This window comes from Pezoporus occidentalis, unplaced genomic scaffold (genome assembly GCF_034315485.1).
Source record: "Pezoporus occidentalis ecotype Australia unplaced genomic scaffold, CSIRO_AGI_Poc_V1 ctg57, whole genome shotgun sequence".
NCBI classification, from domain to species: Eukaryota; Metazoa; Chordata; class Aves; order Psittaciformes; family Psittacidae; genus Pezoporus; species Pezoporus occidentalis.
Window position 1 is genome coordinate 1,881,055 of NW_026915910.1, and position 17,035 is coordinate 1,898,089.

At 43.0% G+C, this 17,035-nt stretch overlaps 1 protein-coding gene across 10 annotated transcripts in view; it reads left to right on the forward strand.

Moving 5' to 3' along the window:
* The window catches only part of EVA1A (eva-1 homolog A, regulator of programmed cell death), a 202,393-nt gene that overhangs the window by 160,091 nt on the left and 25,267 nt on the right, over positions 1–17,035 (forward strand). The window contains exon 2 of one of the 10 annotated variants that reach the window (XM_062638446.1): positions 2,184–2,322. The exons of 8 other annotated variants lie outside the window; for them this stretch is intronic. Coding sequence is in view for 1 of the 2 variants with exons in the window: in XM_062638441.1 (XP_062494425.1) it covers positions 9,821–9,956 (136 nt within the window). In the remaining variant the exon portion in view is untranslated. Of the gene's footprint in view, positions 1–2,183; positions 2,323–9,792; positions 9,957–17,035 lie in introns of those variants that run through there. One more of the 10 variants, XM_062638441.1, reaches the window with a different exon arrangement.

Genomic DNA, 17,035 nt, shown 5'->3' on the forward strand with positions numbered 1-17,035 from the left:
CCTCCTTCCTCAGAGATCTGGCTCCAAGCCTTCACAGACAAAGAAAAGGGCTTGCTCAGGTAGTGTTTATTATGCAGTGAGAGTTCCTGTTGCTGCTTTTCTCATGCAGCTGGAACGATGGCCTGTGTGTTTTTATGTGTGCATGCATGTACTTACTTAGAGTCACTTCATAAATCACATTTGAAAAGTGCTTTTTTTTTGTGTGTGTGTTTTGGAATTTGGCAATAAACAAGTCAACTAAGGGAAAAATCAAACCTGGGTTTGGTTCAGTCACCAGCTCCGGCGGGAGGGACACTCCCAAGATCAACATCTTTGTAAGTGCACAGTAGCTGGAATGCGTGTATCAGCTACTTTTTTGGCAAGGCTGAAGTTGCTTGATTATTAAGAATGATTCTTTATTATTTATGTCACCCATCTGAGGCTGCTATATCTCTGCAGATGTGCCCTAAAGCAGGGAAGCAAAGCAGAGGCAGCGCAGTCAGACTGCTTGTGTTTTATTGGAAGCACTGCTTTCACTGTGAGAACAGTTTTTTATGGCCAGCCAGCTCCATCTGTCCTTGTTTTCCTTCCAGGAATGCAAGGGGCTGGGGAGAACGAGAAGTAGGGAAATGCAACTTTGCTTGAAACTCGAGGGGACCATGAAAGAGAGCAGAAAAGAAAGCAAGAAAACCATAAAAATGCTGTAGTGGGAGACAAAAAAAGAATGGCACAGTCCTGGGGGTGTGACAGGGCAGCAGGAGCTGTAGCTTTTCTTTTCTTAGGATGCTTTTTTGACTCTTGCTGTGGAGTCCTCCAGCTTGTAGTCTTCACTAAAGAGGCTGGATTGAGATTTGCTTCTTTTTGAAGTCTGAGGGAATGTGGCTATGTTTTCCTTTCTTTTCCTCTTGTAGTACCTGCAAGGGAAATGACTGTATCTGTCTATGAGAGTGACTTACAGGTCCCACTCACTGTCAAAAGCTTCACAGTAGCCCACAGGGTGCTGGGAAGATGCTGTATGGAGAACTGAGGCCAGGAGGGATGTAAAGCTTGATCTGCATGAGCACTTAGGTGCTTGTGTGCATCAGCAAAGAATCCAAGCCAGACACCAGTTCTCCCAGTTCCAGCTTGGAGGCTGTGGAAGCCAAATGCCATGCTGCCAGCAATTTTTCTGCCTCTATGAGCAGGGCCCACTTGAGGCACCCAGTAGGTGTTTGCCTTGTGTGGCTGATGACTGAAGCAAGGAAACATTTGCGGTCTTCTTTACGTAGATGGCTGGGCTGGCAGGCTTTTCTTATGTTGCTCCTGAGAGAAAAGCAGCAGTATGGACCATCATGGACCCTGTAAGGGAAACAGCCCTTCCTCATCTGGGTTGCAAAACTCGTATTTGCCCATGTGGTTGTAACACTTCACACCAAGGCTCTGCCCCATGGCTTTTGGGCTCAGGGCTGTGCTGCTGAGCTTCCCAGGAGGAGAAGGTAACTTGCTCAGCAGGGCTCTCTCTGTTCCCTTCAGGATGTGGAAATGATTAAGTCTTCCTGAGTCTGAGCTGGGGTTTGGAAGTGCATCTCTCTTTTCCTGAGCTCCACTGACAAGGCTGCAGAAGATGGCTGTTTTGTGCACTTTTGTGATGGAGAGTGGCTGTGACTGCTGGGCTTTGTGCCAGAGAAGGTGCTGTCAGTGTGGCAAGAGCCCGCTGGAGGAGATATGTCCTTCAGGGATACTTAGCTGAGCTGGTGATGTTCTGGGCATGCGCAGCAGATGCCAACCCTAGATGTCAAAGTAAGTCTAGGTGTGAAGAAATTTAGTGAGGTGCCTGGGCAGGAAACCAGTATTTTTTTGGTGACTCATTTTGTTAGTGTTAAGCACTTATCTTCTCCCTGAAGTGAAATTTGTGCGCCTGATCTCTGTGTAATGAATCCTGCCTTAAGTGGTAATGCCCAGGGTGAGAAATAAAATGAGTGCAAAGAAAAAGTAGGCAGAACCCAAGTTGCTGCTCCAAGGTTTTTATTCTGCTGTGCAGCTGGGACTAACCTTATGGCTTTTTCTTTGCTATGGCTAACGTGGTAACACCAACAAAATACTTCATACCAGTTGTCACAGCTCTGTCGCTCTCTTCTGCTGTATTATCTGTCACTATCTGTTATAGTGACTGCAGAGAGAGGCTAACTTGTCTGTATGTTTTCTTTTTCTCTTTGCTTTGCCAGAATGATGCATTTATTTGGGTTAGGTGTCAAGCAGCATCCACGGCTGGAACAACACCACACTGACTGCCAGAATCAGGTCACTGCTGGTCACTCACTGAGTTCTTGGCTATTTCAGGCTTTGGCACTCTGCAACACTTAGGTGATGATACAAATATTATGTTGTGGAAGCTCATATCCAAATCATGCTCTGCTCTATAAAATGCATTGGATGGACTTTGGGCAGTGGTGAGACAAGGCAGGATACATAGAGTAAACAGTACATGAGCTTCTCTGAAACAAAAAGCAAGAAGAAAGAAAAGGAAGTATGGGATGAGGAGCACCAAAGACAGTGAAATGTGGAGGAGGGTGGTGGGGTCATTTAAGCCTGTTATGAAGAAGTGGCAGTTCATTGTTCCAAGGCAGAAGTGCAAAAGGTAAAAGGAAATACCTTCTTCCTTCAAGGATGAAGCATGTCAGCCTGCTAACTGGTGGCTTTTGTACTGCTTGAAAATAGTAATCAAACAACTGTCTCAAAAGTAAGAGATGCTCATGGGAAGTTTTCTTTTTCAAATCACAGTCCTAGATAATTTATGGAAGATAGGGGATGGAAATTTTAATAAACCAGAGTGACTTTGGGTACTTCGCCTTCCTCATGTTCAGGTGGTGGGAGGCTTCCTCCTGCTGAGGTGTGTTTTGGGACATGAGAAGGCGTTTCCTATAATCCTCTGCACATGCACACCTCCAAAGTCCCCAGTATTGCTTGGAGAGTGCTGGTCTTTCTTGTTTGGTTTGTTTTCTGTCATGCTAAAGGTTTGAAACATCTTCTCTTTGCTGTCAGTGGTTGACTGCCTGGGAAAGTGTGAAGGAATTTGGACTAAATATCTAGTACACAGTTTGTCGTGTCTGTAAGGACTTGAAAACCTAAATTGCTTCTTCCAGTCCTTGGCTTTGGATCTTTGGCTTCTGTAACCAATTTGTATTGGTGAGCTAAAGGTTCACCTTTTATTTAGATCCCACTGGCCAGTTTTGAGTTTTCTGTCTGCTTCCCTAACTTACATGCTTTTCTGCCACCATTATAAGGTTAGAAAGTGTTAAAAAGAGCTCCTGATCAACTGGCAACATGATGGCTCAGTGACTTACTATAGACTTTAGCACTGCCACCTTGGAGAACAGCGATGATCAAAGCTTAGTTACCATATCCAAGTAAGGGGATTTGATGAATAAGCAAAAAGCTGGGCCTGAATTAGTCTGGGTTAAGTCTGGAAGGCTCTGGAAATTTAGGAAAAGTGCCTGGGAAACCAAGAATGATTTTAATATTACTGTTTCTGTGGCTAGCAAGCAGTTTAAAGTGTCTATGGCTAGCAGGCAATTTAAAGTTGCTAACACAGGCTGGCTTTGTCAAGACGATCTCGTACATATGGAGAGATAACTGCTTCACTGTTGAGTCATGAAACTGTAAGCTCCTTTCAAGAGCTTATTAGTCACCAAGCAGGGTGGACACTGACCACTCCTGACAGATACTCAGCCTGGAGAGACTCTTCTGGCAATGAACTTTCATGCTTTCCATTAGAAGTGTTTTCCTAGTGACTAACCAAAATTTTCCTGATGCAGTTTTTCTTAGCCCGTTACTTCGCGTGTGTCCAAATGAGCACAGAAAACAGATCATTTTTTTCTGCTGTGTAGCAACCTTTTTATTTTTGAAGCCTGTTTTCACATCTCCTATGTTCCATCTCAGTCTCTGTTTATGGTGACAGTATCTGTATTGCCTAAATTAGTGTTGGTTCTTTTTCTTTCCTCTGGACTCTCTTCTGGAAGACCATGTTTCACTTGCAACCAAGAGCCCCAAACCAGGCACAGTACTCTAGCTGAGATCTTACTACTGCTGAGCAAAAGGAAAGGGTTTAGATCTTCTGAGGTCAGAAGGTGCATCAGCCATTTGACATTACTGGTTGATGCTCAACCCTTGTGAGCTGCAGGACTGCTATGTGGATAGGTGATTTTCATTCTGTATTTGCCTAATGGATTGTTCCTTGCTGCCTTTGGTATCTTTGACTTGTTGGTATCTCCAGCCTCTAATGATCATCTTGAATTCTTTCCCTTTCCTTTTACTGCAGTCCTTCCTAGCTTGGTATCATCTGCAAATGTAATAAACATTATCTATGTTCCAGCATCTTGGTCATCATCCAGGTACTCTGTGTCCAGGAAAATGAAAATATTTTCTTTAGAACTGGATCTAGGGCAGAAATCTGCAAACCCCACTTGATGTATCCTTTCACTGTGAAAAATGAATCATTGAGAACTATGCTGTAAACACTTTTCCAGTTTCTAGGTGAGCTAGTTTAGTTCCTGCCCTAATAGCACACCATGTTTCTGTCATTTGCTTATGAGAAGGTCCCGAGTGACGCTGTTCTTCCTAAGACATTGCTAATGTGGAGCCTGTGATCTAGGGAGGATTCAGATTAACAGCAAATTAATCCTCTGGTGAAGGTAAACTATAAATGAAATACTGGAGCACACAGTGGTCACACTGAAGGCTACTGCTCATTTTTCTTCACTCATTTTCTGAGAAGGAGCACAGTTCTCTTTCCCAAGACCACACGGCATTTGACTGTAATGCTGCAAGGCAAAAACAGTGCATCTTTCATTATATTTCATTTTGACTTTCATGCTAGAGGCACATGAAGTCTTCCCTTTCCAAAACACCTTTCCCAAGACAGGGGAATACTGTGTAGAATGAATGTTGGTGTTCTCACACCTTTCTGAATAGCTGCACAGTAGGAAGCCAGCTTTGCCTGGAAAAGAGATTTTATTTCCAGAGTTGGTAAGTTCTGGTTTGTGATGACATTTTGTAGGTTAAAACAGGGGTCAGATTACTTATCAACAATAACGAGTGCTATCCAGCCAGGAAGAATGTATGATACTGCATATAGATAGGTGCTAAATAGGAATATGCTGTTAGGATAGTTTTACAGTGCAGCTGCATTAGCTTGGAGGAAGGCAAAAATTAATTTTCTCTCTACAGTGTTTGCATCACAGATTCTGACTTTAGCTTACCTCTGATCATACTCTACTTAAATATACAGACATATGGCTCTGTCTGCGTCTCTGACTACGCTCACTGGCTCCATCCATACTAGGACAGTGCACAAGTCCAAGGTGTGGGTGCAAGCACTGCTGTGCATCATCCAAACTGTTTAATTGTTCCTGTGCTCTTTGGCCTGGCTTTGTTCCCTGCAAACCAGCCCTCATCCAGGTGTTTGGGAGCTAGTATGGGCCAGTGGCTCTTCCCAGTAAGCAGTATGAATGAAGCCAGGCTGTGTGGGAGAGTGTGAGGGAGAAAGTTTAGCCATATGGACACAAGCTGTGCTGTGCATATTGCCCTGAGGGTCAGAGAATGAGCCTTGACCTGTCTTATTTATAAACATAGATGGAGAGACTGCAGCACCCTTAAGAACCTTAAGGTACAAAATGCTTAGATATAGATTTTCAATTATTTGAAAGGTCTCCTTCCCCTTGTGCATCCAGCAGGGCTGTTTTTAAGTCCAGATGTTAATACTTGCACATAGGTGAGTTTTATTACCATTCACATGTGTCTGAGTTTCTTTGGACAAAGGTTCTTTTGTGCTTGAGGCTTAGCATTTCATGAGCCATGGGTTTGTCTTCGAAATAGGGTGGTTTTTTTCATAAGTATTATTAATACCTAATTTATAGTCTGGAGGAGGAGAAAGGCAGGTTTGTTATTTAGATTTTCGACTCATTACACTTATTCCATGAGCAGATGAGTAACTCCGTACTAGGATTTTTGCACATATGGTTCATGACATGACTTGAGCTGAAGTGTAAGCTCTTGAACACCAAAGCAGGGCAAACCAGGCTGCTTATTCCTGACATTTGTTTGATAAATTGGTTAATTCAATTCACAGAAATGGCAGAAAAATGAAGGGACAAAAAAGTGACTGGATTTAAGTGTTTTGTAAGATTTAGATTAAGGAAGAAGTTCTTTATTGCAAGGGTGGTGAGGCTCTGGCACAGGCTGCCCCATCCCTGGCAGTGTTCAAGGCCAGGTTGGACAGGGCTTTGAGCAACCTGGTCTACTGGAAGGTGTCCCTGCCCATGGCAGGGGTTGGAACTGGATGAGCTTTAACGTCCCTTCCAACCCAAACTGTTCTGTGATTCCATGATTTGGATTTCTGTTAACATGTCTTGAGACTGGTTTTCAGTTTATTTTATATGTCACATATTTACAGTTCTCTTTTGCAGATTTACGGCTTGTTCTTCAGTGTCCCTATTAGATCAGGAAAAAAATCTGGGAAAGTATGCAAAGCCAAAAGGTGTAATAAAGAATATCCCACCCTGAGCTTTAAAGGATTCCTCAGTGGGAAACTTTTCATCATAGTGATTTCTGTTTAGAGTTCAAGTATGTTAATGGTAACCTTATCCAGTGGCCTGCTGTTCCCAGCTCCCAGCGTTGTCTGTCAGTTCTTGCCTTGAGAGGCCATTTCAGGTCTTCAAACTAGTGGCGCTATTGCTTTTCTTCTGACATCATAACAGTTCTGAAATGGCCCTATGTACCAGGCCCTGCTATGTCACACCAGCACCTTTAAAGAGGGATGTAAACTCCCATGGTTATTACAGAATTAAATAAAGTAGAAGTGTCCTGGGATGTTTGGTTTGTTTTTTTTTCTCACAGGGTACTTATGTTCACACGCAGGTCTCTCTCAAGTCCCCACTTTGATCACTGCCTATAGACAAACCTTCCGAAATGCCCTTAGTAGCTCCAACAGGGATTGGTCCACCCTCAATTTTACCAGTTCCATGATATTTATTAAGGTTTGATTTTTTTTGCACTTCTGATTGATTGGCAATTATGGGGTCTGTGTGTTACAGGTGTCCAGTAATTATTTTTCTGTGTTGATGGTGTTACCAGCCAAGCACTGAGCCTTTGGCAGTTTTCTGAATTGCTCATCATCATCATATTGAGTTTAGATTTCATGATAATTAGGATGCCTCAGTTGGACAGTGAGAGTGAGCAATCTGATCTATCCTTCCATCACGTAAGTTACTTTCAAGCCATCTGCATGCTGATGAAAGCAGACTGGGAAACTCCTCAAATTGTTAAAGGTGAAGAGGATAAAAACGAGTTTTCTTTAATATGCTACTTCTGAGTGGTTTGCAAACCACATCCTGAATCTCAGCGGGACATAGGGTGTGTGTGGTAACATAACACTGTAAACGTGAACTTAACAGACTGTGTTTCATAGATACATGCTGCTGAAAGTTGCTCCCCACTTGCTTTTATGGCAAGACTCAAGCCCTTGTTTGCTCCCTGCTTCATTTTAGGTTCTCAGTGCTTTCAGATGCTGTGGGAGAAAATGAACGTCAGTCCAAAATGGGGCACTAGTCACGACCAGATGGGCTGCCTCATGTGCTGGGAAGCGGAGGGTGTCAAATCACAGACAGGCATGTGTTGGGGTGTGACACACTATGCACATGTGGTTGCCATTAACAATTTGCTTTGCAAGTGCAAAGGAGAGTGAATGAAAATAACAAGGCAGTAAACAAAGAGGGGCTTGGCGTCTGTGGGGCTGTGTACTGGTTTTTTAAAGGTGGTGGGCTAAGACATAACAGACTTACATGTTTGTCTCCATGGGGCAAATGCGAGGGCAGAAAGGTTGTAACTAGGCATCAGGAGCCAGGGCTAAGAGAAAAGAGCGTTGAAATGAAATAAGCACATGCAAAATGGCTTTATTTAGTTTGAAGTTTCTTATTAGCTAGTCTTAAAGGGAGGATTATGCGTGAAAGACTCCATTGCCTGCTTAATATACTGTCTATGGTGAGGTGGGCCTGCCTGCCTTTTTTCTCATTTACTTTGTTATTTTTGTTTCTGGAATGCGTGATCTGCAGTCCTGAGCGCAGTAACATACCCAGAGCCAAACCAAGTCAAATAAACCATGATTCTTGCAAGGGGCTCCGGGCAGAACTTCATCATCTCCAGGCAGAACTTCATCATAGACAGGCAATGAAATGGGATCATAGGACATAGGGTAATTCAGGTTGGGAAGGAGCTCTGAAGAGCTCTAGTATTACCTCCTGCACAAAGCTGGGTGAGCCATGAGGACAGACTAGGTTGCTCAGGGCTTTACAGTAAGTAGCATATAGGATGGTAGAAAATAGGACAATTGCTGAGATGGTGTATATATAGCTTTTGCGCTTCCTGTCACTTTCAAAGTGTAAAGGAAAGGAAATTAACTTTTTACTATGAATTATCCATCACACAAGGACGGTTTTGGCTCTGTCTTAAAGGGAATGCAGTGAAAGTGTACATGGAGAGATGTCATCAGTCACCGAGAGCAAAGACAGGCCACACTTGGGGGCTGCCTGGTTAATCTGTGTGCTGGTGCAAGACTGGTCTGCAATATGCTTACAAGCATTTGCAAGATACCTATAGGAATTAGACACAGATGTTTCTTTCTGTGTGCATGCTGAGAATCTCAGGCTTTAGCTTTGGCCCAATCTAGTTTTAAATTAGGCATTTCTGTTTGAGCCACAATTAAAGAGTTTTGAGCTAAGTCCTCTCACCTTGCAGTCATCCTCAGCTAATACTGTACACATAGACATGGGTACAGCACATTAGTACAAAGTGCCTTAAATTACGTGTCTTGGCAATGCAGGACCTGGGATAGGAAGAGAGAGGATTATAAACTGTGGAAGGGGCATGTGCTTGTGTACTGCAAGAAAGCTGACTCCTGGAAGACTGGCCCAAAACAAGACAGAGAATTTAAGAAGTGATATCTAATTTGGGGGATTTCTTGGACACATCAGGGTGGGGCAGCAAGAAGAGCAATGGGTAGGGAAAACAGGAGGAGGAAGAGTGTTTGGCTGCATGAGTACGTGGGGAAGAGCTGGGAGGGGACCAGACAATTTTGGCAGAAAAGAAAGGAGTCTGGTGCTGAGATCACAGGAAATACTACCTTCATGTGCAAATAAATAGTAATAGTAATGCAGGAGCTGATAGTATCTGGGGTATAAGCCATGTTTGGAAAAACATGAGGTTAAGTGTTCTTAGAAACAAAGTTGAAGATGCATACTTCAGCATAATGGGAAACTCATTATGCATGCATTCAAATATCTTCTCCAGTGCAGCCGTTTTATAAAGGTCATAGGTTTATTCATAGAGTTTAAAAGCCAGAGGGGACCATGGAGTTATCCAACATGATCTAATATATGTTTATTACATCTTATCCAGTTGCTTTTATACTAAGCTCAGTGCAATAAACAAATCCCATCTTGGGGTTCAGGTCTTGATTTGGAGAGCCCATAAGAAGGACAAGTCACCTGTGGCAGTGATAGTAAATATCAGTGATCCTGACTGTTCAAGTCTTGCAATGTCTCTCTAATCTGGCATGTGTTCAGCTAGTGTTTCTTGTTAAGTCATCTTTCACAGTCGGCATGTTGATTCACCAAACATCAAGGTTTTTTCCATTTTCTAGCATAAAGCATTTTTTCAGGTTTTAAATCACACCACAGCCTCATCTCTGCTTCTTCTTTCATCTTTTCTTCAAGTTAAAACAAATGGACTGCCTGAATTATACGCGATGTTCCAGTTTCAGTCTCACCAATGCCACGCAGGAGAGGTAATAACATGACCTGTCCCTAAAATGCTCCTCCCTTTTATGTCTTCAAGTAGTGTGCCATGGTCACAGCGTTGGACTGTATATTCTTCATCCACTGTGACCTCTGTGTGTTTTTTCAGCGCTGCTGTTCCCAACTTACTGCAGCTCCTCCATCCTTTAGGTACAGTTTGACTTTACTCCTGCCTTGCTGCTGTGCTGAGTGGTGGTGCGCTGCCATAGTTAATGTGGGCATGAACAAACTGAGGTCATCAACCCAAGCATGCTCTGTGGCTAAGTGCCTCCAAAAGATTTTCCAGTCGGAGGGTATGTTTTATATCTGAACAATTAAAGATTTATTTTCTTCCCCCAAGGCTCTTTTAGGAACAGATTTTTTTCATCAAATGGTTTGTCTAACTCCATCCTCACATGCAACTTCCTACCCCAACACAAAATCAAACTCTGCAGTGTTTACATTTATTTAGAGACATTCTGTTCCCTGGTTGGTTTTTTTTAAGTTCATTATCATTAACTTTGTATTTATTACAATATACTCACGGTCCGCTAGTTTTCTAATACTGTAGTCCTGCAGACTGGCATAAGCTCTCTGATATTCTGTGGATATGCTGGAACTATGCTTGCCTCTGCCGTATGAGTTATTTTAAACATGAGGCTATCACAGTGCCAGGCATGCAAAATGTTGCTAAAGCATAAAATTACAAGAAGCAGGGAATTTATGTGTGTGCTAATGTCAAAAGGAATGAATTAAAATAGTGAGTGATTTCTCAGTGAAGCATATGGATTATGTAGAATGCACATACAAACTCAGAAGGCATTTTTAGAAAATCCTAAATTTGACCATTCAGGCAATTAATAATGGTTCTGTCTGAAGGAAATTTGCATGTACAGTAAATTTGATGTGCAGAATCCTTTAAACTTGCATTTACTGTTATGGTTTTCCCTGGAAGGTAGGGTGCATGTAAGTGTTTCTAAGCAAGTAATGATCATTTTGTCTTAAGATCCTGCAGAAAAAAATATGATCTTGGAGAGCTTTGAAAAATACCATTAATCATCACTGCTTCCCCTACAAGGAGGAATGGTTTTGAGATTAGGGCTTTGGAGGGGGATTTGGAAGATCTGGTTTGTGTTTCCCAGCTCTGTCACAAACATTCATACATCTTCAGGTTGTATTTCAAAATAGTTTATCTCACAGCTCAGTAGAAGCAGAAATAACCACATTTTCAAATGCAATAATTTTGTTAGGTACTAAGCCCTCTGTAAACTCCTCTGCAGCTATGGGAGTTCTTGAAAAGATTAAATGTGTTCATCTATTCCAAGTTCCGACCTTTAAAATAGAAATGATTTCTTTCTTTGACCATTTTACTTTCATTTTCTCCTTTGTTTCTGTATCAATTATAAGCATTTTTGGAGCAGGGATGCTCTTAAACTACATTTCTGTGGTCCCAGGGAGAACCTCAGCCTTGGTTTTGTCTTTGGGTACAATTGTAATATGAATCCTAATTTGAAGTCATATAGCCTACAAGAAAAAGTCTGGGAAGAGAGCAGGTTAGTAGTTTTCAGATAGATACATAAAACTCTGCCTGTAGGGAGGACTGCTTATCCCTAACCGCCCTGCTGGAGAGGATGAAGAGCATAAATTGTAAGAAAGGAAATTTGAGTTTTATATTAAAAAAAAATATTTTAATGATGAAAAGAGGGAAGTTATGGAAGAGCTGGAATGGTAATTGTAGGATCTGCATCATTGGGGGTATTCAAAAGCAAGCTAGATTGGATCCTATGGGACTAGAAGGGTAGACTAGATGACCCTGCAAAGTCATTTTCAGCCCTATTACTCTGTGACACGCAAGTTTATTTTGCCTTTGTCTCAGTTTGGTCTAGTGAGTTGCCTAAAACCATGTCATGTGTTGTTCATAGGGCCAGGATTTGCTGTGCTTCCCCTCTGACTATTTGCTAGTAGATCCTTCCGTGGGCTCCTCTTCAGCAGAGGCAAAGATAACGCTGCTCTTCTACTTTGGGCTAGTTTTTCCTGAAGCACAAAACTCTACCTTGAAATATGAGTTTTCCAACTGTGAAGGCAGTCATTTGTTTTCACACAGAACTTGTGGCAGGACAGGGGAAGGTGTTTGGTTTTGGTGACGCTACCCACATGTGATTTTTGGCTGTGTATGCAGAGCATGGAGTGAAAAGCTTTACTTTCCAGCTGGCTTCATTCTACAGCATGGGACTCCCAGCCAAATTTCTCAGGACAATTTAAATCAGCTCAGTCTCTGGCTTGCTCTCTCTTGCGCAAATGGGAAGGTATGAGCATGCACACTGGGGGTCCTAGTCCTTACCAAAACTTCTTGAGTTAGGTGTTCATGAATGGTGATGGAAGAGCACAGGGTCTGCACCTGTGCTGTGAAATAAAACATGCCAAAGCCTCTCTGGTCTTGGGGTGAGTGCCACAGCAGACTTGCATCTGGCTTGATGTTCTTTCTTTGAAACAGGGCAGTCACACATATCCAAACTGCCTGAGGGCAGTGATCCAAGCTATGGCCAGCCATGACTGAGGGGAGCAATAGTTGACATGAACCAAGTTTCTGTTGAGGACTGTGCGAACATTTAAAGAGTGCAAATTATCATTTGCTATTGCTTGGACCAATGCCCTGGGCCTCCTTAGTTTGCAAGGAAAAACATAGCTCATGGGCTTACACAGCAATGCCAACAGACCAGGGAGCTCTGTGCTGGGAGGTCCATGTGGCTGAGCTCGGTCGGATGCTCTGGAATTCCATCCTGGGAGAATGCCATGTCAGGTGAAGCCCATACTGATGCAGCAAGTAGCAACTACCACTAGAAATCTGGTGTTCAAACGTCCTCCTAAACTCATGACAAAAGCTCTCTGCAGTGCTCCTGTGGCTTTGACCAGATACCCAGCCACTGGATTTGGATCACCCAGACAGACTGGGTGCCAGTTCTAACCCTATCTTCCCTTGTGTTGTGTTTACTCTGAGCTGACAGTGCTTGTGGTGTGAGCCCAGTGCACCCCTAAGGCCTGGTGGCTGGGCTGAACAAGCCCATGTCTTAATGTACTATGCTGCTTGGGAAACATTTGCTTGGGTTCATTTCTGAGCAGAAACAGATGGTAATCGTCAGCTATGGACCAAGTCTGTTTGAAGGCTTTAAAAGGAAATGTTTTCTCCTTGACAAAGGATTGCTTTCATTCAATCAGATTTGATGGTAATGCTTGCATGGCACTGGAGTATTTGAATCTAATATGCAAATCAAATTTGTTTTGTGTTTTATGGTTACTGGGTTAAATCCTCAACTATACTCTTCAGTTCTGCTGCAGGCAGACGCATAGCACAGGTCACTAAACAGCTTATTGCCTTCGGAATCTGGCTTACAAGTGGGGACTGATGAGGGTTGTGGAGCTGACAACCCTGTAGCCTGGGCTGGATGTGCTCTGGTTAGCTACAGAACTGATTCTGGCTCAGCCATTTGAGCTTCCTGCATGTGTTACCTGCCTGTCATGACCTTGTTTTTGAAGGCACATCTCTGGATATGAGTCATGCCATTCCAGAGGTAGAGGTATCATTCATTATGCCTTAGGCATGTGAACTGTGACAACCAGCAAGTCTTCCCATTAGCGTTTTTTGTAACTATGATGTTTCCTACTGGCTGGTCAAGCAAGGGTAGCACATTCATTTTGAATAATTAATCACTCAGACATTATCTTTTGCCTTTTCTGCATAACTTTTGACTGACATCTGTGCAGTGCTTGAATCCCAGTCTGTTAACGCCTGTTATATGGCCAGCTAACTGACTGTGTCCACCCAGGCAAAAGAGCAATTCCTGTGGCCAAACTTTCCTCTCAGGAGGCCAGGGCTTGGTGTGGCTCACAGTGGCCTGGCAGTCAGAAACCCCAGCTAACTCTTTTCATATTCCACAATGGTTGTTTCAACATAATGAATGCAGAAGAACGCAACTGTTTTGAATTTTCTCTATACAAAGAAAATGATTCTTAATCAGGTAATTGAGTGCTTCGTTTCATTAAGCCCTACATTTATAGGCATCATTTTTTCAGCTCTTTGCTGGAATTAGCTTTAAAGCTGGAGCACAGAACAAAAGAGTCAGAAGAAGGTTTAGGGTTCAGGACTACTTGCACAGCCAGCTTTTAATCCATCTCCTGACAGTCCATTGTGGCTTATGTCCATCTGTGTGTATGTGCCAGCACAAGCAGAAGCCAGTATAAGACCTCTTGTTGAGCTCTATATCAAGGTGTCTCAGGCCAAGACTTTGATTAATAATTATTTCCAGGAGTTTGTGTTTTCCAGAGTTGGAGCCAGACCTGAGAGCATGGCTGGGGTAAGCTTGTCACCCAGGGGAAGGAAATACCTGTATGTAGATTGGGTGGAAGGTTTCTGTCTCAAGAGAGCTGGAGTGCTTGTAAATCTCTGGCTGTCGTGGAAGTGGGGAGATGCAGTTTTTTACCATCTGTAAGTGATTGTCATGCCAGAGCTGTATCTCTGGCTCCACATGCTCAACACCCATGAGGACTTATTTCTCTAGGACTTTTTCTTCTGTTGTTTTTTTTGTCTAATAGTGCAATCAGGGTCTTCCTTGCTGGAAAAACCCCGATAAATACCAATAGAAGAACAAGAAAATTAAGGAGGAAGAGCTGGAAGTATTGGTCTGAGGGAGCTCTGTCAGAAGATGGAATTTTGTTTTTATTCAGTCAAATTGAGAAGAAAAAGAAATTTTCATATCAGACTTTACCATCACATTTTTGCAGAAATGATTAATTGTGTACAAGTTTGGCTCTGAAGCTTTGCCTAGATGGGAATGGATGGGGGATGAGAGTTTCCACATAGGAAGTTATCTTTTATCTCTGCAGTTGGTTCAAGCACAGCCATGGCTGCAAAAAAGCACTGATGGGAAACAGTCTTTGGATAGCTCATTAAATCAAATGATTGATGCAAACATTTGATCACTGTAATAGTAGAATAAGCTCCACTGTAGTTTTCAGAGTGGTTGTAATGGCATTTAAGAAAGAAATCTTAGGACCAAAGGACATGTGGGGGTGTTAGCTGTGCATCTATCATCTATTTTAGCTCTCTGTCATTTGGATCATTTAATTGAAATATGGAAAGATTAAAAGTCAAAGACTTCCCTTTGACATAAAAAGAAACAACATTTATGGCTTGAATTTGGCCCAGGTGACTATTTTATCCCACCATCTCTTTCTTAAACCTTGTTGGTCTCTTTGATGGATGAGGTGCCCAGTATAATATCCTGTTTCAATCACATGAGTCTGCTGGACTCTCACAATCTTTTTGGTCTTTGTGTTTAAAGAGAAAGGAGAAGCATTAGGAAAAGATATGGTAATATGGATCCTTCCTGTTTCTGGGCAGTAGCAGCTCTGTGCTGTGCTAAATAAAGTAGTTTGATAAGAGGGTTCTGTTTAGGCTGGCTGAGTTCAGTCTCTTCATTCTCAGTGAAGTCTGAGTGCTGCTCTCTGCGTGGTTGCAAAAAGTCAAAGGGATTCATGAGGGCAGATTGTGCAGTACAGAAGGTCCCTCAGAGGCAGGTACCTCTGTATAAATCAGTATTTTTGTTACAGGCATGGCTGGAACACGTGTGCAGGGACAGTTCAGGAGAGGCCAGGTGAATTTTTTCAGCTGTCTTCTTTCCCTGTGGAGCATTTCAGCATTCAGTGTTTCTAAAGGGCTGTCCATTCGTATAACACATAGCTGATATCCCTGAGCTGCAGATGTGTCATGGCTTTGTGTCTGCATACTGTCCCACTGGGCTATCGCAGCCTCCTTTGCTGTGGACAGCTTTTTTGCTGGCCTGCTACATCTCCAGGTCGTCAGCCCCTATGTCTGTTGTGCTGCTAGAGAACTGTGATTTCATGTCACAGATGCTTTGCTCCCTGAGAAGCAGTGCTGACCTCCCAAGCTAGGACAGCTGCTTAGTCTTCTGCATTTGATCCCTGAACTTAACTGAGTGTGTCTGTACTGAGGAGCAAAATAGTGCCAAAGCCCAGGAGCTCCTCACATGAGAACTCAGTGGACCGTCCTGCTGAGTTGCAGAAACAATATTTGGTGTTGCATGGTCCTGATATGGCCTAAAAGTTAGCATGAGCCACACACTATTCCCAGCAGGCATTTTGGATGGAGCCACCCTGTTTTGAATGCTAAGAGAGTTTAATGGCACGAATGTTGTTAGACTTTACTAGGTGAATGGTGTGTTTAATTTCTTTGCATGACAGCAACCACAGTTTACTTCTTCCAGGACATGTCAGAGTGGATACTAATGCTCCTTGTGTCTTTGTAATGGTTTCAAAGATCAGGTGATCTTTATCTATCACAAAATCTTCACAGGTCTAAACAGAATACTGGAAAGACCACACACATTTCCCTTCCCGGGTTTCCTCATCACTTTAGGCACGCTCTGCATGAAACCCAGGGTCTGTTGATGAGGCTAGGGTCATTCCTCCTACGTATGGATTTCTTTCCTCCCTCTTCCTCTGCATCCAGGTGCTTGTTGACTGCAGATAGCTGTGGATATTGTATATTTAGTCTCCATCCCCTCAGAAGAAGGTAAACAAAACAAAATATCCTCATATGACATCAGGCCCTCGCTGAGGAATAAGAATCCTTTCTGCCTCTGGAGATGATCAGCAGAAGTACAGAATCTGAGAACAGACAATTGTCTTTGCGCACAGCAAGCAGCACCAACCACTTCCTTGCCTGCTTGGCCTAGAGGGAAGCAGGCAGGCTGGGTCACTGCCTCCAAGGTCAGGAGAGCCAGTCTGACCTTTCATCTCACCTCTGTCCTTCCAGTCCTGTGACAGTAGATTGACAGGGTGGCACAAGCTGTGTGAGGACTGGTGCAAGACCCTGCTTTGCAAACTGCTGTGGTTCCCCTTGGAAGAGTCTGGGAAGTTGTTTATGGATGATATATCAGAATTACTGCTCATACATTTCATTAGATGCCTGAGTTTGAGTAATGTTGCAGCCATTTCACTCCTTTTATGAGACAGCTATATGGAGATTAGACTGATGATAGGTTTTGATTTCCAGGTCTGTGAAACTTGCCTGCAAATCTTAGATGCCTCCAAAGCTTGTACTGCTCTTGGGAAATTGGGCAGGCAGTTCTTTGCACCAAGTGCTGTAGAAGAAAAAAGATGACTTTTTTTTTTCCTACGTACTGCATTTTTAATTAGTGTGCCTCTTTCACAATGTGCCTTACTTTGAACTC